General features: G+C 55.0%; 4 protein-coding genes across 15 annotated transcripts; 3 read left to right on the top strand and 1 right to left on the bottom strand.

Annotated features, from left to right (window-relative positions):
- The first annotated feature begins 701 nt into the window (after positions 1 to 701).
- On the top strand, positions 702 to 18,098 carry FERMT3 (FERM domain containing kindlin 3). The gene is made up of 15 exons (XM_043927815.1): positions 702 to 856; positions 1,427 to 1,599; positions 3,966 to 4,199; positions 4,417 to 4,536; positions 4,643 to 4,811; positions 5,128 to 5,230; positions 14,742 to 14,849; positions 15,007 to 15,141; positions 15,224 to 15,273; positions 15,381 to 15,505; positions 15,730 to 15,836; positions 15,999 to 16,244; positions 16,589 to 16,713; positions 17,296 to 17,437; positions 17,533 to 18,098. The coding sequence occupies exons 2-15, from the start codon at positions 1,440 to 1,442 to the stop codon at positions 17,710 to 17,712; spliced, it is 2,004 nt and encodes a 667-aa protein (XP_043783750.1). The 5' UTR covers positions 702 to 856; positions 1,427 to 1,439; the 3' UTR covers positions 17,713 to 18,098.
- Positions 18,009 to 20,565, bottom strand: TRPT1 (tRNA phosphotransferase 1). Of its 7 annotated transcripts, none has more exons than XM_043927998.1 (8): positions 20,501 to 20,565; positions 20,079 to 20,165; positions 19,750 to 19,831; positions 19,034 to 19,203; positions 18,766 to 18,940; positions 18,498 to 18,554; positions 18,312 to 18,422; positions 18,009 to 18,176 (listed from the first exon to the last, which is right to left on the bottom strand). In XM_043927998.1, the coding sequence occupies exons 2-8, from the start codon at positions 20,154 to 20,156 to the stop codon at positions 18,085 to 18,087; spliced, it is 765 nt and encodes a 254-aa protein (XP_043783933.1). In that variant the 5' UTR covers positions 20,157 to 20,165; positions 20,501 to 20,565; the 3' UTR covers positions 18,009 to 18,084. The 7 variants fall into 7 exon arrangements, with proteins under 7 accessions (XP_043783933.1, XP_043783915.1, XP_043783943.1 ...); XM_043927980.1 differs by lacking the exon at positions 20,501 to 20,565 and adding an exon at positions 20,361 to 20,496; XM_043928008.1 differs by lacking the exon at positions 20,501 to 20,565 and adding an exon at positions 20,346 to 20,478.
- Positions 20,472 to 23,290, top strand: NUDT22 (nudix hydrolase 22). 3 transcript variants are annotated; one of them, XM_043927957.1, is made up of 6 exons: positions 20,474 to 20,629; positions 21,015 to 21,512; positions 21,841 to 21,939; positions 22,521 to 22,618; positions 22,755 to 22,848; positions 23,124 to 23,290. In XM_043927957.1, the coding sequence occupies exons 1-6, from the start codon at positions 20,555 to 20,557 to the stop codon at positions 23,223 to 23,225; spliced, it is 966 nt and encodes a 321-aa protein (XP_043783892.1). In that variant the 5' UTR covers positions 20,474 to 20,554; the 3' UTR covers positions 23,226 to 23,290. The 3 variants fall into 3 exon arrangements, with proteins under 3 accessions (XP_043783904.1, XP_043783892.1, XP_043783898.1); XM_043927963.1 differs by having other exon boundaries at positions 20,614 to 20,689; XM_043927969.1 differs by lacking the exon at positions 21,841 to 21,939 and having other exon boundaries at positions 20,472 to 20,629.
- A 568-nt stretch (positions 23,291 to 23,858) lies between these two features.
- On the top strand, positions 23,859 to 27,373 carry DNAJC4 (DnaJ heat shock protein family (Hsp40) member C4). Of its 4 annotated transcripts, XM_043870477.1 has the most exons (8): positions 23,953 to 23,995; positions 24,327 to 24,419; positions 24,820 to 24,896; positions 25,181 to 25,274; positions 25,767 to 25,951; positions 26,149 to 26,313; positions 26,993 to 27,079; positions 27,156 to 27,373. In XM_043870477.1, the coding sequence occupies exons 3-8, from the start codon at positions 24,841 to 24,843 to the stop codon at positions 27,271 to 27,273; spliced, it is 705 nt and encodes a 234-aa protein (XP_043726412.1). In that variant the 5' UTR covers positions 23,953 to 23,995; positions 24,327 to 24,419; positions 24,820 to 24,840; the 3' UTR covers positions 27,274 to 27,373. The 4 variants fall into 4 exon arrangements, with proteins under 4 accessions (XP_043726399.1, XP_043726406.1, XP_043726412.1 ...); XM_043870464.1 differs by lacking the exon at positions 24,820 to 24,896 and having other exon boundaries at positions 23,859 to 23,995; positions 26,152 to 26,313; XM_043870471.1 differs by lacking the exon at positions 24,820 to 24,896 and having other exon boundaries at positions 23,867 to 23,995; positions 26,152 to 26,313; positions 27,171 to 27,373.
- The last annotated feature ends 66 nt before the right edge of the window (positions 27,374 to 27,439 follow it).

Genomic DNA, 27,439 nt, shown 5'->3' with positions numbered 1-27,439 from the left:
GTCGCAAAGAGTCGGACATGACTGAGCGACTTGACTTTCATTTTCTGTTCAGCTATTCCCCTGGGTAACTCTGAGGTTAGCAGGAAAATAGGCCCTTACTGGGAACAGGAAAGACTTAAAAGTTGTTTCACTTGGGGCCTTTAAGGCTCTACTTTGTGGTGATAAGAAGCATTCTTGGGCTTGAGCTGACTTGACCTGCGTGTGTGCTCAATTGTATCCGACTCTGCGACCCCCATGGACTGTGGCCTGCCAGGCTCTCTCCGTGGAATTTTCCAGGCAAGAATCCTGGAGTAGGTTGCCATTTCCTTCTCCAGCGGATCTTCCCAACCCAGGGATCGAACCCACGTCTCCTACATTGCAGGTGGATTCCTTGCTGCTGCACCACCTGGGAAGCCTCTGGCTTGACCTGCCAGGTCCCTAAATAACCCAGATCTCATCCTTTGAATGCCGCCGCTCTCGCTCTTGGCAGCCAGAAGACCCCACCTCATGACAGGCCTGAGAAGGAAGACGGCTTCCTACACGGGAACCTGAACTGGTGGCTTTTCTAGTTTGAATCGAGCCTCCAAGTGAGGGGACCCTCTGTGGGGTGCTGGGTCCACAAGCCCCACTTGCTTCCTGTGCAGAGGCAGGGCTGTGTTGGCAGTTGCTTCCTGCACCCAGCGCCCGCCCTGGGGAGGGGCCCTGGGGAGGGGCGAGCCCGCCCTGCTCGCGATAAGCGAGGGCTGCCCTCTGAAGGAAACTCCAAAGAGAAAGCGGAGGGGGAGGAAGCACGCAGCGGTCTGCAGGTGCGCGGGCTGCGGCCAGGAGCGGCTGACGCGCCGACCCGCCCCTGCAGCCCCAGCCCCTTGCAGGCTAGGTAAGCCGGCCGGCAGCTGGAGGCCCAAGGACCCTCCTCGTCCTCGCCCTCTGGCAGCCCCCTCTGCCCAGCAAGCCTCTTTCAGTGCGGCAACCTGGACTTTCCACGGCCTTTGAGAGGCGTCAGTGGCTTTGGGGTGGTGGCGCTGAGCTTTGGGCCTGATGGGGACTGTTTTCTGACCTGGGTTCACCATTTCTAGGGTGGGCAGCTGCCAGGGCGGGCTTGGGCTGGGCCGTCGGCTGGGCAAGCAGGTGGAGGGTGGGCCCAGCTCTGGCACTGAGCTGGCTGATGTTGGGGAGCCCCTTCCTACTCTTACGGGGCCTCGTGTTCCCGTCTGCACAAAGGGAGAGGGCTGGGCAATGTGGTCTCTTGAGGGGCCCTTGCGAAGCTCCACCATTGTGATGGAGAGAGAGGGGTCTGAGTTTCTCACCTGGAACAACCCAGCTCCCCAGGTCTTGCTGGTGTCGCTGCACTCTGGCCTGCAGGCTTGCCCTCTGGCCCCTTGCCTGCCCTGGGCACCACAGGCCACCTCCCAGCTGCCCACTCGCCTCCTTCCTACCCTCTCCTCAGCGCCGCTGCAGCCATGGCGGGCATGAAGACAGCCACCGGGGACTACATCGACTCGTCCTGGGAGCTGCGGGTGTTTATAGGAGAGGAGGACCCGGAGGCCGAGTCTCTCACCCTCCGCGTCACAGGGGAGTCACACATCGGTGGGGTGCTCCTGAAGATTGTGGAGGAGATCAGTGAGTGCCCACTGCCCCCGCTGCCCACCGGGTCCCCCAGCGCTTCCGGGCTGGCCCTGCTGCGCGGCTCTCGATAATGGAGTCACGGTGACTCAGGCACCAGCTTAATCATTTGGTTCCAAAAAAGACATTTCCCCAACTCAACTTCCCCTCCTTCCCACTGTCGTCCTGCCCTTCCTCCATGCCAGCTGGTTCTGCTAAGACCCCAAGGACCAGACCCGGCCACGGTCCTCTGGGCCAGGAGGGGCCTTGCCTGGGCTGAGGCTGAGGTCCCATTCTGGGGGTCAAGGGGAGGCCAGAGGGGGCTCCTGGTGACTCAGGGACCTGCTCCCACGCCCTGTCCCTGGGCGGAAGCCCTCAGCATGCTGGTGACAGGCCCCAGCCTGGGTGGGACGGCCCTGCCCCCACAGGAAGTTACAGCAGAGCCTCCTGTGGTATCAACCCTGGAGGGGAGCAGGGCCAGCGACAGGGGGCTTCTCATCGCCTCTCCCTGCTGGGGTGGGGGCTGCCCCTTCCTGGGAGGGCGGCGGGCTGGCTCTGATAGCCAGAGCCGGAAGGCAGGCCCACGATAGGCCCAGCCAGCCTGTGACCTGGGCCCCTGCGGGTGCAGGGTGGGGGCGGGCTGCCTCAGACGCAACCAGCCCTGGCCCCGCCACGTGCGGCCCAGGAGGGAGGTCAGTGGCTTGTGGAGAGTGTGGGCCCCCCCGGACCTCCTGGCCACAAGGCTGAGGTAGTGAGGGGAGCCTCCAGAAGGCAGGGCCCCAGGAGGTTGTGAAAGCAGAAGTGGGGAGCAGAGGGTCCCCCAGGAGACTGGGTGACGAGACTCAGGCAGGCCTGGCCGAGCAAGGCAGAGAGGGTGAAGACCAGGTGCCCCCAAGAGAAGGCCCAGCTTGCCCCGGGGGACGGTCCATGGCAAAGCAAGAGGACTCAACAAGGAGCATGCAGGTTGCATGCTCCTTGTTGGGTCCAGAGTCAGGCCTGAGTACATGCTAAGTCGTGTCCAACTCTTTGCAACCCCATGGACTGTAGCCTGCCAGGTTCCTCTGTCCAGGGGATTCTCTGGGCAAGAATACTGGAGTGGTTGCCATTTCCTCTTCTAGGGGATCTTCCAGACCCAGGGATCGAACCTGTGTCTCTTTTTGTCTCCTGAACTGGCAGGTGGATTCTTTACCACTAGCGCCACCTGGGAAGCACCCCCCAGAGTCAGGCAGAGCAAGGTTAAGAGGAGCCCCTGGGGGGCTGGGACTCAGGATTGTTGCATTCATAGTCCCAGAGCTGGGCACGTAGGCAGGCGAACAAAGTTTTCTGGAATGATCGAAGCCAATGGATGTGCTCCTTCGCCAGTGGCTTGTGGGTTTCTGGTCTGGGGCTCACGGCAGAAAGACGAAGCCATAGATTAGATGAGACCGGCCCCCCTTCACCCTGGGAAAAGGCATGCAAGGAGGGAGAAGAAGGTCCTCTTCCTGAACCTGTGGGGACGGACAGGGGCCGGCCTGGAGAGAGAACAAGGGCAGAGGGTCAGGAGGAGACAGGGAGTGGGTGCCACAAAACCAAGAGCAGAGTGAAGGCGCCGCGGGGTGACTCCTGGGCAGGAGCAGGCTGGAAGGAAGTGGAGCTGGGGAAGGGGACGGGACCACTCCCCAGGAAGGGCTCTGACACTAGGGGACTCTCATTCGCGCTCACCTGGCACCAGTTCAGACTCCTGGGGGGAGGATCAAGAGGGGAGTGTGTGTCTTCTGTCACTGGCCGCGTGAGACCTAGAGGCGCTCACATCTCTAACCGAAAGCCCGTGCTCTGTACTGATGCGGCCACGTGCCCGTGTCACAGACACCTTGCACTCGCCACGTGGCGGCAGGCCCTGCTCACTGTCCATGGCTGCTCACATCTCAGGAACTAGAAAACTGAGGCTCAGAGAGGTTCAGGTCTTGGCCAAGGTCACAGAGCCAGAAACCACTCGCTCTTCACGGGGCGCCTGCTGCTGTGTGCTCGGCATAACTCCCAGGCCTCCCGAGCTCCCAGAAATGCCAGAGAGAAGCCTTGAAGGCGGGGCTTGCGAGAGGACACAGGAGGTGCTGCATGGGGAAGCCCAGTGCCCTGGAGTATGAGAGGCGGGGTGCTGGGTTCTGGGCTGGGGGCTCCCCCGGGGAAGTGACTCCCCTCCGTAGCAGCTGAGCCCAGGGGACAAGCAGGTTAGCCAGCAAACGGCCGTCCTGCCACGACCTCAGTCCTAGGCCCCCAGCCTGGCCCTGCTCCTGGCCTGGGCCGGGGAGGCGGTGCTCACCACCTCTGGATCCCAGGCTTGTGCTCAGCGAGGGGGGCAGGGCCCACCCAGGCTGACACGGTTGCCCTTGCCTGTGGCCCCACAGAACGCAAGCAGGACTGGTCAGACCACGCCATCTGGTGGGAGCAGAAAAGGCAGTGGCTGCTGCAGACCCACTGGACGCTGGACAAATACGGGATCCTAGCCGACGCCCGCCTCTTCTTCGGGCCCCAGCACCGGCCTGTCATCTTGCGGCTCCCCAACCGCCGCGCCCTGCGCCTCCGCGCCAGCTTCTCCCAGCCCCTCTTCCAGGCCATGGTGGCCATCTGCCGGCTCCTCAGTGAGTCGCCGGGTGGCCCCCATGCTGCCCCCTGCCAGGGTCCAGCCAGGGGGAAGGTCCCCTCCCTTGCCAGGCCCAGCCGCTATCACATCATCCTAGCCGAGCTGTCGTTCCCCATCCATCTTGGGGGTCTCGGACCCGCCCCAAACTGCCCATGGTGGGGCGGGAGGTCACAGGGCAGGACCCTGGCCCCCCTTGAGGCCCCGGCTCCCCTCAGGTATCCGCCACCCTGAGGAGATGTCTCTGCTCCGCGCTCCTGAGAAGGAGAAAAAGAAGAAGAAAGAAAAGGAGCAGGAGGAGGAGGTGTATGACCTGACCAAGGTTGTCCTGGTCGGGGGTGAGTGCAGGCTGGGGCAGCCCAGGGATGCTGCAGGCGGGGGGCCCGGGAGAGGCCTGGGTGGGTGGGGGCTACCGGGCCTGACTGAACCCCACCTGCACTCCAGGCATGGCCCCTGCGTCATTCCGGGGGATGCCAGCCCACTTCTCAGACAGCGCCCAGACGGAGGCCTGCTACCACATGCTGAGCCGGCCACAGCCCCCACCGGACCCCCTCCTGCTGCAGCGCCTGCCCCGGCCCAGCTCCCTCTTGGACAAAACCCAGCTCCACAGCAGGTGCGTGGCCCGCTGGGTCTGCATGTGCCCTGGCGTCCCATGCCACGTGTCCTGCTCCCAGAGCCCCCTCCCCCTCCCCGCGGCCTGCTGGCCCTGTCCCCAGCTCTCATTTTCTGTGTGCGCTTGCCGCTGAGCCAGCCCAGCCCCCTCCACCACCCCGCTGCCCCCGGCTTAGCCCTGCCCCTTGCCCCCCCCAACCCCCCACCCCATCCTGCTGCCCCCAGCTCAGCCCTGCCCCTGCCCGTCCCCGCGGACCCCCGATCCTGTCCTGCTGCCCCCGGCTCCGTCCTGACCCCCAACCTGTGCTCTGGTCCAGGTGGCTGGATTCGTCGCGGTGCCTCATGCAGCAGGGCATCAAGGCCGGGGACACGCTCTGGCTGCGCTTCAAGTACTACAGCTTCTTCGACCTGGATCCCAAGGTGGGCCGGGTCAGGGAGAAGGGAGCCTGGGTCAGTGGGACACGGGGGACCTCGCATCGGAGGTCTGGGCTTCGTGAAGGTTAGACACTTGTGGGAGTCTGTCCAGCTGTCCGTTTGTCGGTCCACACCCCCATTGGTTAGCTCCACCAACGTGGTGCTGGGCCCCCATGGATGCCAAGGCCTATTCCTCAAGGGTTATCAGGTAGAGACAGCTCAGGGTAGACCGTGGTAGGTGCTGGGAAGCCTGCTCCGGTGAAAGACGCCTGCACCTGGGCTCAGGGAAGGCTTTCTGGAGGCAGCAGCACTGGGACCTGCAGGAACTAGGCCAGGTGAGGGGTGAAGCTTTGCAGGCAGACACCTGTGTGTATCGCTCCCTGCCTGCCTGCCGAAGGCATGGAAACAAACAGGCTCCATGCATCTGGACTCAGAAGCCCCACTTCTCTGTCCCCCCTTCCCTGCAAAGCTTGCAAGCATCGTTGTCTACAGAACCCTGGGGTGCAGTGTCCTTGCTCCCCGGAAGCCTTTCCTGTGGGTACTCCTTGATGCCCTCTGTCTCCTCAGCCAACTCCCTCTTCCTTCCCCGTCCTGTGGAGGTGACCAAGCCCTCCATGCTGTTTTGTTTCTGGCTGTACTGCTCTTAGGGCATGTGAAATCTTAGTTCCCCGACCACGGATGGACCTCGTGGCCCCTGCAGTGGAAGCGTGGAGTCTTAACCACTGGACCGCCAGGGAAGTGCCCCAGTCCACTTCTTACTTGATCCCCACACGCTCGGGGGTCTGCAGCTGCCCTGCCCCTCTGCCCTTCCTCCTGTCTCCACAGCCTCTGGGAGTTGCGGGCTCCAGGGCTCCATCTCCAGCCTCCACTCTCCACCCTCTCTCCCAGGAAGCTCCAGCCTCCTCTCTCCACCCTTTCTCCCAGGAAGCTCCAGCCTCCTGGATTTAAGGATCATCTCTGTGCTCTTGAAGCTCTCAATTTTACCGCCTCCAGCCCAGACCTTTCTCCTTGAGCTCTAGACTCTCATGTCCAAGCCCTAGACTCTTGTGTCCAACTGGCCATCTCTGCCTGGCACCTAACAGGCATCTCAGCTTCTGTTTGAAACAAAACTCTTGATTCCCTGTCTGCCCAGCGCTTCCTCCTACCACAGACTCATGGCAAAAACCCTGCACTTACAATTCTCTTGTGGCTCCCAGGCTCTAGATGCAGGCTCGGTAGTTGTGGTACTCAAACTTAGTTGCACCATGTAGAATCTTTCTGGACCAGGGATCGAACTCATGTCTCCAGCATCAACAAGCAGATTCTTATTCACTGCGCCACCAGGGAAGTCCCATTGTAATTATTTAAGCGTTAATAACCAGTCCATTATTTTTTATTAAACTTTTGGTTTTGAGGTAACTGAAGATTCACTCACAGACAGTTGTAAGAACCAATACATGAGATCCCAGACACCTGGGACTCATTACCCAGTTACCCTCAACCAGTATCATGACCAGGACCTTGACCTGATACAGTCAAGACACAAGACAGTTCCCTCAATCAATTGTCCCGCAAATCCATTTTTTAAATATGAAAAGCAGTCTTTTCTCTCTGCCTACACTCACACCATTTCCTACACTCTTTATCCCAGTGTATAGATTCGGATTTCCAGCTGGTATCATTTTCTGTCCGCCTGAAGGACTTCCTTTAACATTTCTTTTCAAGCTGATCTATTGGTGATGAATTCTTTCAGTTTTTGTTCGTCTCTAGAAGTCATTATTTTGCCTGTGATTTTGAAAAATACTGTTCTTTGGTTTAGCGTCCTCGGTCGATGTTTTTTTTTTTTCCTTAAAAGTACTGCCTCACAGTCTTGTGGCTTGTTCCTTTGTAGGTAATGTGTCTTTTTCTGACTGCTGTTATGGTTTTCTCTTTACCACTGGCTTTAAACAATTTGATGATCATGTGCCTTGGTTTGCTTCAGGTTTCTCATGCTTGGGGTCCATTGAGCCTCTGGAATCTGAGTTTGTAGTTTTTGTCAAATTTGGAAAATCTTTGACCTTTATTTTTTCATGTATCTTTTCTGCTCCTCTGCTAATCTGATTACATGACTATTAGACACTGGAAATGGTCCCATAGTTCACAGATGTTCTGTTTAGTTTTTTTCTTTCCCCCAGTCTTATTTTCCTGTGTCTCATTTTGGATAGTTCTATTGCTCTGTCTTCAAGTTTACAAATCTTTTCTTCTCCCTTGTCTAATCTGCCATTAATACCCTGCCTAGAAGTTCAATTTGGACCTTTTTAACATTTTCCATCTCTCCTTAACATGCTTTCCTCTATCTTCTTGAATATACAAGATATATTTAAAATACATTTTAGGAACTTCCCTAGCAGTCCAGTGGTTAAGAGTAAACCATCCCTGGGTAGGGAACTAAGATTGCGTATGCCGCATGGCCAAAAAAATAAAAACGTTTTAGTGTTTTTGTCTACTAATTCTATTATCTGTGTCTTTTCTGGATCTACTTCTATTGATTATCTCCTAATTATGAGTTGTATTTTTCTGCTTCTTTTCATGCCTGATAATTTTTAATTTGATACCAGACACTACAAATCTTACGCTCTTATGTGCTGCATTTTTTAAATACTTAAAAATCTTATTTGAGGATAAAGTTAAGACACTTGGAAACAGTTTGATCCTTCTAAGGTTTGCTTTGAACATTAACAATTATAATTTATAATAATTAACTGGGACTTCCCAGGTGGCCAATTGGTAAAGAATCTGCCTACCAATGTAGGAGACGTGAGAGATGTACGTTCAATCCCTGGGTCAGGAAGATCCCCTGGAGTAGGAAATGGCAACCCACTCTAGTATTCTTGCCTAGAAAATTCCATGGACAGGGGAACCTGGTGGACTGTAGTCCATGGGGTCACAAAGAGTTGGACACAACTGAGCATGCACAAAGGCAAAGGCAATTATTAATTAGACTGGACAAAAATTTACCCTATTTCTGGGGCAAGAGCCTTCTGAGTATTCTGATGTTATATATATATGATGTTTTTCTAATCTCTGTTTGGAATATGAACTATTCCTACCCTGAAATGAGCTCTGGCAAATGTCCACGTGTGACTTTCAGTGTTTTCTTCCATCAGCCTTGGGTTGTTCCCTTATACACACACATATACTTATTAATCAGCTAAAGACTCGAAAGGAGCCCTCTGCTGATTCTATGCAGAACTTTCTGTGCAGTTCTCTCCTCTGTAGCACTCTGCCCTGTGAATTCTAGCTGCCTTGGACTCTCCAAATTCTCAACTGCACCTGCTCACCTCTCACCTTGGGGAATATGCTGGGCTCCATTTGGGGTCCTCCTCTGGCCTACAGCATTCACACTTGCTCCAGGTGGCAAGCTGGGGATATCTCACCATTCATTCACTTGTTTCATAGCGATTCATCATTGCTGTACAGGGTGATCTGTTGTCCAGTATCTAAAATCCATTTGGTCTTTGTTGTTTTCTTTGTTTTGTAAATTAAATGTTTGTTTGTTTGTTTGTTTTTGGCTGCACCTGTGGTGTGTGGGATCTTAGTTCCCTGAGCAGGGATCAAATCTGTGACCCCTACAGTGGAAGCACAGAGTCTTAACCACTGCACCACCAGGGAAATCCCTTAAATTTTATTTTTAATCAAAGTAACAGCTTAAAAAAAAACAAAATAAAACCAAAGTAACAGCTTAAGGAGTTGAATAGTCCCAGTAGTAATAACAACAACAGAAAAACAGTTCCTTACTCTACCTCTCCTTATCCCAGATTTCTGATCCCTAGAGACTGTAGGTTTTAAATCTTTAGCTTTTTATTCTAGTGTTTACCTCTATATGACAAGCTTAGATATGTCTATTCCCTTGATTTTTTTTTTTTCATTCCATGAATTATCTATTCACTTTGTGTGAAGGATGAAAATTTAGCTGTCTTATATCCTCCCTCCTTCCCCTACAACATACACCTCTTTTACATCTTTCCAATTGAGCTGTGTTGTAGTTTTTAGTTAAAACAAATGAGTGTGGTTGTAAATGGTGACACATATAAATAGTGTTCTGAGCTAAGCCACAGAGTGACTATACTTCCTTCCTTGGTTTATTTATTTTCTGTTAATTGTCTGTGTTTAGTTGCTCAGTAGTGTCCGACTTTTTGCAGCCCATAGACTGTCGCCAGGATCCTCTGTCCATGGAGATTCTCTGCACAAGAATACTGGAGTGGGTTTCCACGCCCTTCTCCCGGGGATCTTCCCAACCCAGGGATCAAACCCAGGTCTCCCGCATAGCAGGCAGATTCTTTACCATCTGTTAATTGTCTGTCTGTGCACAATTAGAAGTAAGACACCAAAAGGCTCTCTGGACACTCTCTGTGAATCTGTGGCCTGCCATGGGAGTTCTTCAGAGTGATGAGGTGGGATGGTCCATAACCGAGTCCCTCCAACGCTGCAGCTGGAGCACAATGCCCCTTTCAAAATGACTGGTTACTTTAGGATATCAGTCAGTGTTATATCTTGGTGAGAACTGTGGAATGGTAGCAATCTAGACCCGTTGATTGACTGTTGTCCTTGAACTTCCCTTCACTATTTCCTGGTAATTCCTATAGTTGACTTCTTGATTCCTGGATCTCGTTTTCCTTTTTCTTGACTGACTCCCTCATGTCAATGGAGCATATATTTAATGACTTCCCCTAAAATGGCAAAATGGTAATAGCTTTCCCTAAGTAGTTTGAAATCCTGTGTGTTTGAAAAGGTTGCTGGTCTACCCTCACTCACATGAAAGTTTGTATAAGTCTAGGTTTGAAACATTTTCCTGCCAAATTTTGAAGCAACCTTCCCATTGTCCTTGAGTTTCTAATGTTTCTGTTGAATCCAAATCCATTTAATTTTCAGTCTTTCCATATGTGACCCTTTCGATTTTTCTTGGAGGGGTAGGAGAGGCCCCAGAAACTTAAGAATCTTTTTGGGAGTCGCCTAGTGGTCTAGTGGTTAGGATTCAGCAATTTCACTGCCATAACCTGGGTTCAATCCCATGTCAGGAAACTGAGATCTTGCAAGCCACGCAGCACAGCCAAAACAAACAAACAAAAAAAACACAAAAGAATCTTTTCCGTATCTCTTGATGTTTAAAAAATCTGTCAACAGTATGTCCTCGTATGAATCTTTCTTCTTTGATTGTCCCACACACTTGCTGAGCCCTTTCAGATCAGAAGCCTGGGTCCTTGAGTTCTGGAAACATGATCTATACAATCTCTTTAATAATTCACTCCCTTCCATTTTTCTGTTTTTTTTTTCCTCTTGGAACTTAGTAAATATTATACCTCCTGGATTTATTTTACAAGAAAAACTTGGACATTTATCTTTTCTATCCTTTTTTATGTTTTTTGTCTTTTTGTTCTACTTTCTGGAAAGTTCCTTGACTGATCTTCCAAATTATCTATTGACTTTATAATTTCTGCAACTGTCTTTTTAAATTTTAAGAGCTCTTATTTTCTGACTGTCCCTTTTTAGTGTTTTTTATTTTATTTTGCTTTTTTACTGTAACATACATTTAGAAATATTCACAAATGTTACCAACATATCAAGCAACAGAACTTTACCAGTGTTCAGAATCCAAGCAGTATCTCCCACAGGGGGAGCCATTAATGTTACTGCTAACGCCATAGATTAGTTTTGCCCATATTTGAAATTTACATAAAGGAAATCACACATTCTATATACTCTTTTGTGTCTGTTTTTTTCACTCAGCATTATGCTTGTATGATTCATCCATGTTGCATATAGGGTAGCATATTTCTCATTGGTGTGTAATATTTCAGGCTGTCAATATACCACAGTTGATTTTAATTTTCCATTCTATTGTTTTATTATTATTATTATTAATTTTGGGTTGCACTGGTTTTTCACTGCCGTGTGTAGACTTGTGGGCTCTAGAACGTGGCCTCAGTAGTTGTGGTGCATGAGCTTAGTTGCTCCATGGCATATGAAATCTTCCCAGACCAGGGATTGAATTCGTGTCCCCTGCATTGGCAGGAGGTCTCATATCCAGTACACCAGGCAAGTCCTCCATTCTATTGTTGATGGGCATTGCACAATTTTTAGATTGGGCTATTATGAATAGAAGCACTATAAATATTCCAGCATATGTCTTTGGTGAACATATACCATATTATCTGTAAGGTATACTACACCAAGAGGTGGAATTTCTGGGTTGTAGGGCAGGCACTAGTTTGAAAAGTGAAAGTGTGTCCTATTCTTTGTGACGCCATGAACTGTAGCCCACCAGGCTCTTCTGTCCATGGAATTCTCCAGGCAAGAATACTGGAGTGGGTAGCCATTTCCTCCAGGGGATCTTCCCAACCCAGGGAATGAACCTGGGTCCCCTGCATTGCAGGTAGATTCTTTACCATCTGAGCCACCAGGGGTTATGGGGCAGGCACTGGTTTAGCTGTAGTAGATAACTACACCCCCATACACCCCTACTGGCAGTGTATGAGAGTTTCAACTGTTGCACAAATTCACCAGTACATGATATTTCCTACCTTTTCCATCTTAGCTATTCAGGTAGGTATGTAATAGTATCTCATATGGTATTTTGTTTGTTTATTCAAGTAGTTTTACTGAGATGTAACTTATATACCATAAAAACCACCCACTGTAAGAGGTTTATTTTTAGCAAGTTATATAGCTATGCAACCATCACCACAATCCAATTTTAGAACATTTCCATCACCCCAGAAAGTTCTCTAGTGCCAATTTGCAGTCATTCCTTCTTCCACACCCAAACCCAGGAAACCACTGATTTGATTTTTATGTGGGTTTAATTTACATTTCCCTAATGACTAATCAAGTTGAGAACTTTTTCATATGACTGTTAGCCTTTTGGATATCCTCTTTTTTTTTTGGATATCCTCTTTTGTGAAGTTTCTGTCCAATGTTTTACCAATTTCTACACTGAGGTACTTATCTTTTTCGTATAGCTTTGTAGGAGTTCTTCATATATTCTGTACAGAGTACTTTGACAGATAAATATATTGTGAATGTATTTTCACAAAGCACAGAATATTTTGCCTTTTCATTCACTTAGTAGTTTATTTTGAGGAACACGAGCTCCTAATTTTAATATATTCTGAGTCATATTTTTGTTTTATGATTAATATATTTTGCATCCTGTTTAAGAAATCTTTTATTCTAAAATTGCACAGATGTAGTCCTATTTTTCTCTAAAGATTTTACTGTTTTCACTTTGATATTCAGATCTGCAACTCAACTGGAACTGATATTTTTATGTGGTGAGAGGCAGAGATACAAATACTTTACATTTTTTTAATTAAAAAATTTTTTTTTACCTTGTGGGTATCCAATTGACCCAGGTCCATTTATTGAAAAGAACATCCTTTCCCCAGTGATGGCAAGATCTCCCTTGTCCTAAGATGAATATACATGAGTCTCTCTCTGACTCTTTTTAAATATTAAAAAAAAATTATTTGGGAGTGCCGGGTCTTAGTTTGCAACATGCAGGACCTTTGATCTTCATTGCAGTATGCGAGATCTTTATTTGCAGCATGTTAACTCTTAGTTGTAGCATGTGGGATCTAGTTCCCCGACCAGGGATGGAACCTGGGCCCCCGGCACTGGGAGCACAGAGTTTCAGCCACTGGACCACCAGCAAAGTCCCTCTCTCTAACTCTCTTTGATTCCATTGATCAATTTGTCTCTGTCAATACCATGTTGTCTTAATTACTGTAACTTTATGATTACATTCCTTTTCAAAATAGCCTCCTGTTCTTGTTTTATGAGTGCAGGATTTTGTCTCTGTAAGGATTTCAACTAGTGTTTGAAGTTTTTTCTGCTCTCTACATTGTCTTTATTTCCTCCAAGTTCTTTTTTCTCCTTACTGTAGTTCATGCCAGCAGCTTTTGTTAAATGTGGATAATCCCTGCCTGCCCTTTCATATTTAGTAAGGCTCTAAGAAGCCAATTAGAAACTCTGAGTGGATGAATAGGGCTTGGCATTTGGGAGGGTCTCCTGGGGAAGATGGGGCAGGAATGCCCCTTGTTATGGGGGGTTTCTCTTTGGCTTCTCAGCAGTGAAAGCTCTGATCTCCTGACTGGGGAATAGAAGGCTCATTGCCAATGTCTTTGATGGCAAATGAAGGGCTGAGGGTGTCTCATCTTTCAAAATGCCAACTTTCTCTTCATTCAGCTGTTTTCAGTACAACGTACTCCCACCCAGCTGTGCCGGGAGTGCCAGATGCACTGGCTCAGCATCTTGAGAGAGTAAATCTCTGGTTTCTACCAGGTGCCAGCTGGGAGCAGGGAGTCACTCGGCTGCAGGGAGTAGGGAGGGACCGTTCCATTTACAGACTTTCTGTGGTCCTCATTTGAGCCCACCCTCACCTCCCAGAAAGGCTTTCCCGGTGGCTCAGACAGGAAAGAACCCACCTGCAATGTAGGAGATGAGGGTTCAATCCTTGGTGGTTTGGGAAGATCCCCTGCAGAAGGGTGTGGCAACCCGCTCCAGTATTCTTGCCTGGAGAATTCCATGGACAGAGGCGTCTGGTGGCTACAGCCCATGGGGTCATAAAGAGTAGGACACGACTGAGTGACTGACACCTTCCCCTCCCAGACCTGAGCCTGTCTGCCACATGAACCGGGATGCCTGTGTTCAGATCTTAGTTCTTTTTGCTGTTTGCTTTCTGATTTTTTCCAAACTCACCAGTGCCTTTGCCATAGAACAAGAGAGGGAAAAGAGTGTGAGAACCCAGCTCTCCCTCCCGGCAGCTCAGTCCCTGTCCATGTGTTTGCTTTTCATCTTCCAAAATTTTGTTGATATCTCTCAACCTGCTGTAGTCCCCTCTCTCTTCTTCATCCTTTTGCCTTTATCCTTGTTATGCCTTTGCTATTGATGTTGGTGGGTTTCAAAGGGAGTGCGGGCTTAGTCTTACTTCTGTGGGTAACTGGGGTTGCCCCTTTGAGCTCCCTGCTCCTTCTCTCTGGAATGTTCCTCCTACCATGCTCCTCGTCAGCGGCTCCTTGTCATTCCCAGATGTCAGTGCAGCAAGCCACCTCCCCAGGGAAGCCTTCCCGGAATGCTTCCTTCTGTGGAGTAGCAGCCCTCCCCAGTCCCGCACCCTAGTTCCATTCTCTCTCATCACCATCAAGCTCCTGGGCTTCTTGCCTGGGCACATGAGTGAGCCCCTGGTTTGGAAGTTACTTCCTTTATCACTTTGAATCACTTATTTATTGAGTGGTTTACTCTGTCCCCCACCCCCCGGCCCTTCACGCAGGGCACACAGTGGATGAATACTCAATAACTGCACAGAAAGGTTTAGAGGGAAGAAGCCTGCCTGGGCAGATGGGGTTGGCAGGCTGGGGTTGGGGTCTGCTGCCCATGTGGAACCACTCCAGGAGCTTGCACAGCACAGGCTGGGCTGAGGCCGGAGGCTTGCGGGGAGCTGGGTGCATGGGGTGCTCAGGACAGGTGTGACCCAACCAACCCAGCCTCCCCCTCCCTCCAGACAGACCCAGTGAGGCTGACCCAGCTATACGAGCAGGCTCGGTGGGACCTGCTGCTGGAAGAGATTGACTGCACTGAGGAGGAGATGATGGTGTTTGCAGCCCTACAGGTGCCGGGCAGGCCGGGGGACCCCGGGGGCTGGGTGCGGGCCAGGCCCAGGGCAGGGTCTTCCAAAGGGAACCCTGCATCCAGGGCAGCCCAGCTGAGGGCACTGTTGGGCGAATGGGCTGCCGGCTCAGCTGTCCCCGGCCACGTGTCCCCTCCAGTATCACATCAACAAGCTGTCTCAGAGCGGGGAGGTGGACGAACCGGCGGGCACCGATGCAGGGCTGGACGACCTGGATGCAGCGCTGAGCAACCTGGAAGTGAAGCTGGAGGGGTCGGCGCCCACGGACGTGCTGGTGAGCAGGGGCTCTGGGCAGGGGCTGGGGTCAGGGCCGAGCGCAGGGGCTGGGCGCCCCCGCTAACTCCTCTCCTCCCCAGGACAGCCTCACCACCATCCCAGAACTCAAGGACCATCTCCGGATCTTCCGGTGAGTCTGGGCCCAGCCTTGGCAGCCCTGCTGGAGCAGGGCCCAGTGCGGAGAGAGGATGGGAGGGAGGGAGGGGGCCTGTCCTGAACCTCGTGCCACACCCTCAGGCCCCGGAAACTGACTCTGAAGGGGTACCGCCAGCACTGGGTGGTGTTCAAGGAGACCACCCTGTCCTACTACAAGAGCCAGGACGAGGCCCCCGCGGAGCCCATCCAGCAGCTCAACCTCAAGGGTGAGTGATAGCGGTCTGCAGGACCAGGGCAGGGGCGGGCCAAGGGCGGGCAGGGGCCTCACCTGGCCCACCTGGGACTGGCCAGGTGAATGCTCCCACATCTCCAACTAGGGGCTGGAAGATGCCCTCTGACCTGAGGCCACTGTGCAGGGCTGCCATTCACTCAGGGCCCTCGCACCAGGGCTCCCCTCCCCAGCCCCCTAGCCCATCCCTTCTTCCTCCAGGTTGTGAAGTGGTCCCAGATGTCAACGTCTCAGGCCAGAAGTTCTGCATCAAACTCCTGGTGCCCTCCCCTGAGGGCATGAGTGAGATCTACCTGCGGTGCCAGGATGTGCGTGAAGGGCAGAGACCAGGGCCCCTGGAGGCTAGAGCTAAACGGGCACTGGGCAGGACCAGACCAGGGGGGCATGGGGCGGGGCCAGGCCAGGGGCAAGGGGCGGGGCCCGGCCTGGGGCAGGGCCCTCACCTCCCTCCCCCGCCCTTCCCACCCCAGGAGCAGCAGTATGCCCGCTGGATGGCCGGCTGTCGACTGGCCTCCAAGGGACGCACCATGGCGGACAGCAGCTACTCCAGCGAGGTGCAGGCCATCCTGGCCTTCCTCAGCCTGCAGCGGACAGGCGGCGGCAGCGGCGGCGGGGGCTCTGGCAACCATCCCCAGGGCCCCGATGCCTCTGCCGAGGGCCTCAACCCTTACGGCCTTGTGGCCCCACGCTTCCAGAGAAAGTTCAAGGCCAAGCAGGTGCCAGGGAGAGTGGGTGGTGGGACTGACCAGAGGGTTTACCTGGCCAACCTCGGCCCCTGGATCTCCACAGAGCCTTCCCCTGGGAATGCACGCACTCACTCACTCCTTCTCCCTCCCGGGTCCTGAGACTGAGTGTAACCCTCTGGGAGGGGTCACAGTCCAGCTGCCCTGTCCTCCTCAGGGCCTGGCTCAGCTCATATGGCTGAATGCAGACAGGGTGCACTCCGGTGGCCCCACGCTGGGCACTGTCCCCACCCCAGGCTCCACATCCTGTCTCCTTGATGGGGACAGGCAGGGGGTCTCAGGGACCTTGGCAGCCCCTCACCAGCATGGTCCTGCAGCTCACTCCACGGATCCTGGAGGCCCACCAGAACGTGGCCCAGCTCTCGCTGTCTGAGGCCCAGCTGCGCTTCATCCAGGCCTGGCAGTCCCTCCCCGACTTCGGCATCTCCTATGTTGTGGTCAGGTAGGAGCCCCACCCCAGCCTGCTCTACCAGGCAGGGCCCTCCCCTGCTGCCTGGGGGCAGCGCCTGAAGCCTTCCTTCCTGTCCTCTGGGGGGAGGCCTTACTGAGGGCAGCCCATGTGCACCCCCTCCATCCTGCACCTGTGCAGCAAACACTAGAGAGCGATTAGGCCGAGAGAGCGGGTGGCCCCCTGCACCCATCCCAGCCCTGCCACACACCATTCTCTCTCTGGACCTTGGGCAGCTGGTCTATAGGGCAAGGCTGGGTGGCTGTTATGAAGGGAGCACCCCCTTTGACTGCCCACTTTCCAAGCCTGTATAGACAGGAACAAGCTGAGGATGATGCTAAGAGAAAAAGTTCCGATTGAAAGGCATGGACTATTTGCCTGATGCTGCTAAATGCTATCATTGTGATTACATCAGTGAACCCCCATTTTCCACATGAGGAACTAGAGACCCAGAGAAATTAAGGGACTAACTTGCCAGCTTGCTCCTGAGTGCCACACCAGGCTCTCTGGGTGGGCTCCGGGGCCATGCAGAGTGCGGGGGGAGTACCCCCCTCACACTCTCCTCTTGGGCACCAGGTTCAAGGGCAGCAGGAAAGACGAGATCCTGGGCATCGCCAACAACCGACTGATCCGCATCGACCTGTCCGTGGGTGACGTGGTCAAGACCTGGCGCTTCAGCAACATGCGCCAGTGGAATGTCAACTGGGACATCCGGCAGGTGGGCCCAGAGTGAGGGTGGGGGAAGGGACCTGGGACCACCGGGCCAGACCCTGCCAGGGCAAGGTACCAGCCCTCTGACCGCCCGCTCTGCAGGTGGCCATCGAGTTCGACGAGCACATCAACGTGGCTTTCAGCTGCGTGTCCGCCGGCTGCCGCATTGTGCATGAGTACATCGGGGGCTACATCTTCCTGTCCACGCGGGAGAGAGCCCGGGGGGAGGAGCTGGACGAGGACCTCTTCCTGCAGCTCACGGGAGGCCACGAGGCCTTCTGAAGCCTGTCTCACTGTCCCCGCCCGCTCACCACCTGCCATGACCACTCCTAAGTCCACACCCACTGGGACTCACTATCCACACCCTCTCCAGACATGCAACGACCGAGCTGGGCCCATTCACTCACTGTCACTGGCTTTGTGTAGACCAGGGTCCTGGCTGGGTCAGACTCTGCCATCCCCCGGGAGGGTGGGCCGTCATTTGCACAGCACCCACCCTTTGCTTGTCTGAGTGGCCAGGACCAACACCTCTGACCCAGATGAAGTCCCTGAGCACACGAGGAAGACTGGCTGCAGCCACGGGATGATGACTCATAGTTTCAAACCGGAGTTTCTTTTTTGTTATCTTTTTACATTTTTAAAAAAATAAATATTTTATTGTTGGGTCATCCCTCTTCCTCTGGAGCCGTGCTTGGGGTCTCTCTGATGCTCTGTCTCTTCATTACCAGCCAAGGAGAGGGGCTTTCCTGAGATAGAGAGGAGAGTTGGTTAGAGAAGGGAGAACTAAGTCAGTCTGGGGTTGCAAGCTGGGAAACAGGTAAGGGCAGAGGGCACAGGCTTCAGGCCCAAAGAACAGGGCTGGCTGGGGTGGTGGTTCTTACGGGTAGGGCGCAGCTGCAGGGCCTCCTTGAAATACTTGGGAGGCAGGACGCCGTCAGCATTCCCTGGAGTCAGGATCACCCCATTGGCAGAGCGAAAGAAGGGGATTCCATCTGCAGACAGAGCCAGACATGTGACTCAAGCCCTCTCAGAAGGCCTGGAGTGGTCCCTGCTGTGTCCAGACTCACCTGCCAGAGCCAGGGGCCCGTTGATGAACACAGCCACTTCACAATTGGGCCGCATGCCTGAGTGGACAATTGGAGCTGGGGCCTGGGGCGTCTGGATTGTAGTTATAGAACCTGGGTGGGCTGGGTCCTGGGCTCATTTCAAGGGGTGGGGAGGGGGTTTATTCCTGCATGCAGGCTATGGGCTGGCCCTGGACAAGAGGCTATGATCCTTGGAGTGGGACCTGGAAGGACAGATTGCGTCAGAGTAGCTTGGGGGAGGGGCACTGACCACTGATGACACCAGGGTCCCCAGGCAGTCCTGGGGCCAGGTGGATGTGTGTCCTTCCCCGGCAGGATAGGCCCTTGAGCAGGATGGATGGCCAGTGCTGCCGGAATGTGCCATGGACGAGCAGCAGGGGCAGGGCCTGCGGGGTCTCCAGCGGCTCCAGCTCCAACTCAGGCACCTGGGATGAATGCGGGGGGGAAGGGCGGCAGTGACCCTCCCCTCACAGGCAGGGGTCTCACATGGCTCTGCCACTTGTCCCCTTAGTACCCACCTGCAGGGAATGACCCTGATTGGCCCGGATGAGGGGGCCGGTGCTGGGGTCCCCTGGCTGCAGGGCAAAGCGCTGCTTCCCATTGGTGTCCACCACGCGTTGAACATCTTCAGCTGAGAAGCTGCGGAACTGGGGCAGCTGCAGGAGGGCGTCCAGGGGCACGAAACCATCTGTGGGAAGGCAGGGTGGTAAGGAAATGACCTTGCTCCGGCCTGGGCCAGAGTTCACAAGGGGAGCCTCAGACCGCAAGACCAGAGCCTGTATGACCTTTAGAAAGTCTCCCCTTTCTGGGCCTCAGTCTCTCACCTTACATGAAATAGGCTCTGTCCCACATGAGACAGGACCCACCCTGTATCACGGAGGGTCACAAAGATCAAGGGACGCTTTTGAGGACAGAACCCGGCCCAGAGTGGACACTCAATAAACATCAGTTGCCCCATCACCCACTGTGCCCAATCTTGGCGTAAGTGTTTATTGGGCCACTGGGCTGGAGGTATCACCAGGCCTGGCCAGACACAGGCTCCTCTCCTAGTCCGCCCTGGACATGATCCTGGACTCCGGGCCTCAGCTTTCCCTGTACATGGCAGGGATGTACCTTCTGTGCTGTCCCCACAGGACTGTGGTGGGAGCCACGGGGGAAGGTGATGACTGACCTGCTCACACTACTCCCTGGGCTCCAAGCACTTCTCGGCCCAGCCCCTAAGACTTTCACTTACCGGCCCCCATGGGAAGGCCCAGCTTCAGGGCCCCATGACGCAGGGCGTAGGACAGAGCCTTGGACAGCTGTACATCTCGGTCCTGAAAGAGCCCAGCGGTGACCCTTAGTCCCAGTGGTGACCCCGCCTGCCCAGCTGCTCACCCTGAAATCTGAGTGACCTGCTGCAGAAGGAGACCAGAGGGGCAGCAGTCCCTGTGCTCCTGGGAACAGTAGGACCCAGCAGCTCCCGCTCCCACGCCATCAGCATTTCCCAGGGAGTAGGGCTCAGAGCTGCCCTCCCCTGCCCTCCCACATTGGGAGCAGGGGGGAGGGTGGAGAGGGGAGCACCTGTTCCCTGGGGGGTCTGTGAGCCCTTCTACCCTTGGGCCCAGCTGCTTCCCGCCTCCTTCCTCCAGAGGAGTTCATGGCCAAGACCTGTGGGGAGCAGTGACATGGGAGACAGTTAAGGCCCCTCCCACGTCCCCATGCTGCCCGGTGCCACAGAGCTTCAGCACGTGAGAACTGGGAGGGGGATATTCAGATCACTAAACTCACTTCCCACCCCAAACTCCCTGGAGCCGATAGGGAAACTGAGGCCCAGCAGGCAAGACTTGCCCAAGGTCACATTACGTCAGCCTGGGAATCCGAGACCCCGTGACCAAGGCTCGCTGGTCTGCTCCGCAAGGGGCGCCTCGCCGGCATCCAGGCTAAGGGGCGGAATTGTTTGGGCCGGCCAGACAGATGGAGCAGGGACAGACAGGAAGGCTCACCGACTCCGGGTGCGGGACAGCTGATTCTGGAGCCCTGAGCGCCGGAACCGGCCAATGAGAAGCCGAGAAAGAAGGGGGCAGGCACTTCCGCTCCGAGGAAAGGGGCGGAGCCTGCGGGAGAGTGGGCCGGTGAGTGCGGGCTAGAGGCTGGAGCTTCCGGACCGTGGCAGGGGTCCTGGCGTGTCTAGGGTTGGAGCCAGGACCGTCGGTTGCGGAGACAGGGGCATTGGGGGGAGGCAGGACCTTTGGTTTGGGGAGACAGGGGCACTAGGGGGAGACAGGACCCAGGACCTCTGGGTTGTAGGGATGCCGGGGAGTCTAAGAGATGTCTGGTAGCAGGAGCCTTGGAGCTCTTGCTGGGATGATAAGACATTTTACTGCCCAGGGAGTGGTCAGGGGGGTGCAGAAGGGCTGGGGATACCCTCAGGAAGTCTGTGATAGAGGGAGCTAGCTGCCGGGCCCAAGGGAGGCTGTGGGTCCCCCGAGGTGACAGGCTTGGCTGTGTCCTCCCCAGAACTGCCCTCTCCAGGCCATGGACCCTGAGGTGACCCTGCTGCTGCAGTGCCCACAGGGGGGGCTGCCTGAGAAGAAGGTACAAGCTGAGCTGAGCCCAGTCTATGACCGTCGCCCACTGCCAGGAGGGGACAAGGCCATCGCCGCGATCTGGGAGAGCCGGCTTCAGGCCCAGCCCTGGCTCTTTGATGCTCCCAAGTTCCGCCTGCACTCCGCCACACTGGCGTCCACTGGCTCGCCAGGGCCACAGCTGCTCCTGCGCCTGGGCCTTACTTCCTATCAAGCCTTCCTGGGGACCAACTGGGCCAGCTCAGCTGCCTGGCTGCGACAGCAGGGGGCCATCGACTGGGGTGACAAGCAAGCCTATCTGGCGGACCCTCTGGGCGTGGGCGCTGCACTGGCCACTGCTGACGACTTCCTTGTTTTCCTGCGCCGCTCTGGCCAGGTAGCTGAGGCACCTGGGCTTGTGGACGTGCCCGGTGGGCATCCTGAGCCTCAGGTGAGATGCCAGGCTGGGCACAGAGGCACAAAGACCCACAAAGCTCAGCTTTGTCTTCCTCATCTCTTAAAAGGGGAGTTGGCCTGGTGCTTCTCTGAAGTCTCTTCTTAGGGGTAGCCTCTCAGCCTCTCTGCTGAATCCTGCCCCAGACCCATGGGAAGCTAGGGAACTGGGGATGGGGGTGGGGATGGACAATCTAGCTGAACCTGTGGTTGCCCATCTGGAAAAAGAGGGCTAGGGTCAGAGAAAGTGGCCCTCAGGGCCAGTGAGTGTTGGGGGAAAGTAGGGCAGAAAGAGGGTAGCAGAGACTGAGCTTGACCTCTCACAGGCCCTGTGCCCAGGTGACAGCCCCCTGCACAAGGACCTCCCTGGGGAGCTGGTGGTACACGAGCTCTTCTCCAGTGTCCTCCAGGAGATCTGTGATGAGGTGAGTGAGGGGCAGGCAGAACAGAGTAGTGGGCAAGGAGGGAGGAGGTAGGACAAGCCAGAATTCCACAGGTCCAGACTGGCACATGGCATGTGGGATCTTAGTTTCCTGACCAGGGATTGAACCCAGGCCTTCGGCAGTGAGAGTACGGAACTCCTAACTACTGGACTGTCAGGGAAGTTCTAGGCATCTGGCATTGAACAAAGAGCTTGGCTTTGCAGCTAGGCACACTTGAAGTGGAATTCTAACCCTTTTCTCTATGTGCCTCAAGGTTTTCCTCCCTACAATGGGGATAATGATAAATGTCTTGCCTACTCTGCTGCCAGGTTTGTTGAAAAGAGGGGTAAATAGGAGTCCCAGTTACTAAATCAACTTCCCCTGGGTGACTCTGGGCAAACTGTTCCATCTCTCCAGTTCTGTTTTTCCCACATGAAATGAATGTGTCCAAGATCTGACTTTCTGTGACTCTTGGCACTTGAACTACAAACTGTAAAATGCTGTATTAGGGTAACATGCTGTTCTTCACTGAGGGGGCAGGGATGTGGGCATTGGGCACTGAGAGGTGGTACCCCTGGCCCCAGGTGAATGTGCCGCCACTCACCCTGAGCCAGCCGCTGCTGTTGGGCATCGCCTGCAATGAGACCAGTGCCGGCCGTGCCAGTGCTGAATTCTACGTCCAGTGAGTGACCTCTGGGGGACAGAGTCCTGGGTCCTGGAGTAGGTGGGTGGTTGAGGGGCATGGCTGAGGGAGCTGGGGCTCCACAGGGACCCTCTGGGGCTAAGCACTCACCAGGCCACTCTCACATCCTGTCCAGGTGCAGCCTGACTTCTGAGCAGGTGAGGAGACACTACATGAGTGGGGGACCTGAGGCCCACGAATCCACAGGAATCATCTTTGTGGAGAAACAGGTTCGAGGTGGCAAGCAGCTGGATAAGCAGCTGGGTTGGGGCCTGCAGAGGCCTGGTGATGCACGTGTCTCCCAGGCCTGGGTCAGACAGGTCTCCCAGATCTCAGAGCTCTCCAGAGCCACAAGTCCTCACGGGGTTGCCTTCAGCCCAAGGGAGAGTGCTGGAGACCTGCTCAGCCCCCTTAACATGAGGCTCTGAGGCTCAGGAACTGTGGGCACAGCTCCCACAAGAAACCTGAGGCTGAGATGTCTGGGTCTCACTGTCTCTCCCCACAGAGTATGCAGAGGTTGCAGGAGACTGAAATGTGGGCTGAGCTCTGCCCCTCAGCCAAAGGCGCCATCTTCCTCTACAACCGGGTCCAGGGAAGTTCCACCTGAGTCTCCTGGAGTTCCCAAGCCCTATCACCACAGCTCGGAAGACAATAAAGGACTTTATTCTTGGATTCCTTTGGCATCTGCTGTTTCCATGAGACAGAGGGGGCCACTGGGAGAGCCCAGGGTGGGTGAGAGAGACAGGACAAGTGACTTGGGTTAAAAAAAGGCCCAGCCTCAGTTTTCCCCCCTGCAAGCTGAGGGCCGTGCCCCTTTGCAAGGTTCCAGTGAGGTTCCAGGCTGACTGTGGGGTGGAAGAGTTTCCCGAATCTGCCTGCAATGCAGGAGACCCGGGTTTGATCCCTGGGTCTGGAAGATCCCCTGGAGAAGGAAGTAGCTACTCACTCCATTATTCTTGCCTGGAAAATCCTATGGACAGAGGAGCCTAGCGGGCTACAGTCCACGGGGTCGCAGAGTCGGACACGACTGAGCGACTAATTTTCACACTTCACTTTACGGGTGGAAACTGCTTTGTGAAATGCGTCTCGGTGCAGAGTGGAGTAACAGCCATGTCCGAAGGAGTGAGCAACAGAGGCTGAACTGAAAGCCTCACTCAAGAGCAGGACCAGTCCTGCCGGCTTCCCGGGCGGGTCCCGGCGCCTCTCTGCAAGCCCTCTGGCCTGGGTGAGGCGTGAAAGGCCAAAGGGCGTGCGGAGGCGGGGCTTCGCCGAACGGACGCCCCTTCGGGCTTGTGGGCGTGTCTGGGTGTCTAAGCCAATAAGAGTGCGGAGGCGGGGCCTGGCTAAGAGCAGGAAATGGCGGCCGCCGCGGAGTCCGTGAGTGCAGTGAGGGCGGGGCTTGGTGTGGCTCCTCCTGCACCCGCCCCCCACAATACTCCCAGGGTGGGGAGGGGGTCTCCGAGTCCCGGGCTAGTGGTCCAGACTCCGAGACGAACGTGGAGGGCGGCCTTGGACGCACGGGACAGAGGCGGGAACGGGGCCAGAACACAGATCTGGTTTTCAGCAAGAAGGCGCCAAACGCCCCTGAGCCCCCCGGGCCTGCTTCAGTTTTCCTTCGCATTTAAACAGGGCCAGCACGCCCCCGCTCCTCATTCCCTCCGATTCAAGGGGTCCCATCCCACTCCTCTTTGTGGTCTCTTTTCACCAGCTCCCCGCCTGCCGCCATGCTGCCCCTGCGCCTATGCCGGCTGTGGCCCCTCAACCCTCCCATTTGGTTCTTCGCAGCGGCCGCCCGGCAGCGGTGAGTCGGGCCCCCGGGATCAGGCCCGGTCATTCAGTAGGTTTTTGTTGCTGGCCTGCCCAATTCTAGGCGCTGGGCTAGGTGCTGGGATAGCTCTGTGTCAGGCGCCTTACAGATTTGTCGGGTTACTCTCCCCTTCACTGCTGAAGACACAGTATCAGAGATTAAGGGATAACCCCTAAGGTCATACAGATCTGAAATTTGAACCCAAGTCAAACCTAGTGCCCTTCCTACAACTCAGGTGGTTGTTAAGCATCATTGTGCATAACACGGGGGGCCGGGGGCGGGGGGTGCGCTTACAAAATTGCAGATTCCTGGGTCCCACTTGGAGATTCTGATTTGCAGGAATGAGGTGGGGCTCAATAATTTTTTCTTTTTTTTTCTTTTGGGCGCACTGCAGGGCATGTTCCCCTGACCAGGGATGGAACCTAGGCTCCTTGTGGTGGAAGCCCTGAGTCTTAGCCACTGGATGGCCAGGGAAGTCCCAAGAATTTATTTTAAAAAACATGATCAAAACAAAAACCAAAATATAATTTTCAGGTGTTTCTGATGCAAGGAATTTGAAAACTACACTTGGAGACATTTTGATCTGCCCCACACCTGGAACACTCAAATAGGGAGGGATGATTTACAGAGATTATCCTTGGTATTTGGCTCAACCCTGAGCACCAGGATGCTGAGTCAAAGGGTGGCCCAAGTGGGTGGGGAAGGGGTATCCTGTGTCTTCCTTAGCCCTGGCAGGATTGGGCCTTTCTCCACAGGTCTGGCCCCAGTAACTACTACGAACTCTTGGGGGTGCAGCCTGGTGCCAGCGCTGAAGAAGTGAAACGAGCTTTCTTCTCCAAGTCCAAAGAGGTACCCGTGGTTTTAAGTGGAGAGGGGGAAGGGAAATCTGAGCCAGATGGGGTATGCTTCAAATTCTCAGAAATGGAGCTGAGAAGCTCACTCTGGCTGGTGCATATTCCCTCAGCATTCACAGGGAGGGGGAGGTGCCCCACGGGGAGAGATCTGCCCAGTGGGAGGAAAGGCTGGGGGGCAGGAGCCAGGAGGCCTGTCTGATGGGCTAGGCTTGGTTCTTTTGGCCTGCCTGCTCTTGAGAAAGCTGGATCCAGGACTTACAGTGAGAGCCAGGCAGCAGGTGGGAAGGACTTACACAAGGGGAGGAGGCAGAAGCCTGTGCTTCCTGACTCTGTGGTGTTTTACAGGGATGGGCAGGCCTGAGAGTGAGGCTCACTCCCCAGGCAGGGCCTCTGGGAATGGCATGAGCCCTTGGGGGTGGACATTATCAGGATGGGTCCCGGGAAGGGGCATGGAAAGGGAGATGAGGGGAGTCTTGCTCCACCCCAGCTGCACCCTGACCGGGACCCTGGGAACCCAGCCCTGCACAGTCGCTTTGTGGAGCTGAGTGAAGCATACCAAGTGTTGAGCCGTGAGCAGAGCCGCCGCAGCTATGACCACCAGCTCCGCTCAGCAGCTTCCCCAAAGTCTCCAGGAACCACAGCCCACCCCAGGTCTGCTCACCAGGCATACAGGTACAGTGGTCCAGCCCCCAGCTCACCACCTCCAAGTGTTGAGCCCTTTGGCATGGACATTATCAGGATGGGTCCCAGGAAGAGGCGTCAACAGGGAGATAAGGGGATTGGAGGGGTGAGGCGAGGCTGGGGAGCAGAAGCCAGGAGGCCTGTCTGGATGGACTCATCCTTACACTGTCCCTTCTTCTTCCTCCATGCAGTTCTGGGGCACCCCCCAATGAACAATACTGGGCCCAGTTTCATAAAGTGAGGCCTCAGGGACCAGAGTCCAGGCAGCAGCAGCACAAACACAACCGGCGAGTGCTGGGGTACTGCCTCCTGATCATGCTGGCCGGCATGGGCCTGCACTACGTGGCCTTCAGGTGTGTGCCTCCCTAGGGCGATGGGCAGGGGGCAGAAGGGTTTGCGAAGCCCAGTGTCAGCCACCTAACCACACCACCCCTGTGACCTGCACCCTTGTGTGTCCCAAGCTAAGAACGGCATGAAATCGGTCTCCTCCAGAGCCCCTTCTGACTTGGCAAAGGCAGCTGTGCACTAAGAGCTCATGTCATTTCAGTTTTTTTTTTAATTGGAATTTAAATCTTTGGTGCTGATCGCCAGAGTGCTAGAGCCAACCAGAGAGCCTGCACAAGAAGGAAATGGGTTGAGCTGGGCCTTACCAGCAACTGCCCTCATTCGTTCCTGCCACCCTCTCACACATGGCATGCCACTGAGCTTCAACAGTAGAGACACCTAAAGGCTGGTGCCCACTGCTAGCAGCGTGCCTAGTTCAGTGATCAAGTTAGAACAAACCTTTCTGGTCTCCTTCAAGGACCTCTCTGATGCTCAGAGCTGCTGTCATGACCGTCAGGGACCTGGGTCGCCATGAGACCCTGGACAAGTCCCGGCCACTCTGTGCCCGTCTCCTCACCTAGCACGGGCAGTTTGGCTGAGGTCCCCACAGGTGTAAAGCTGTGAGAGCCTGGAGTGGAGGGGAGGGGACTGAGACTTGAGGGACAGCAGAGATTGGGGGTCCCAGTGTTCTTTGTAACCCCTTTGCAGGAAGCTGGAGCAGCTGCATCGTAGCTTCATGGATGAGAAGGATCGGATCATCACAGCCATCTATAACGACACTCGGGCCCGGGCCAGGTCTGTCCCAGCTCTTTCCTGCCCTCCCTTCCCTGTGCCAGCACCACCCCCCAGGATCCTAGTCCCGACCACTCAGATGCTCTCCCTGCAGGGCCAACAGAGCCAGACTCCTGCAGGAGCAGCGGCAGAGGCAGCAGCTGCAGCCACCACCCGGGCCGCCCCAAGGCCCCGGGGTCGTGCCCCCGGGCCCCTGAGCAGCTCACCTTGGAGAGCTCACCTTGGATGGGGCCTGCGGGGTGCCCCCTTCAGGGACGCCCCACGACGCAAAACGCGTGCAATAAAGTGATTCTCAGAGCTCTCGTCTGGCTCTCTCCTACAGGCCCAGCGCCCCCCGCCCCGGCCCCGCCCTCCGGGTTTTAG

The sequence above is a fragment of the Cervus elaphus genome, chromosome 2 (assembly GCF_910594005.1).
Source record: "Cervus elaphus chromosome 2, mCerEla1.1, whole genome shotgun sequence".
Classification (NCBI taxonomy): Eukaryota; Metazoa; Chordata; class Mammalia; order Artiodactyla; family Cervidae; genus Cervus; species Cervus elaphus.
Note: the sequence above shows the minus strand (reverse complement) of the source record. Positions and strands in the feature narration are given on the sequence as shown.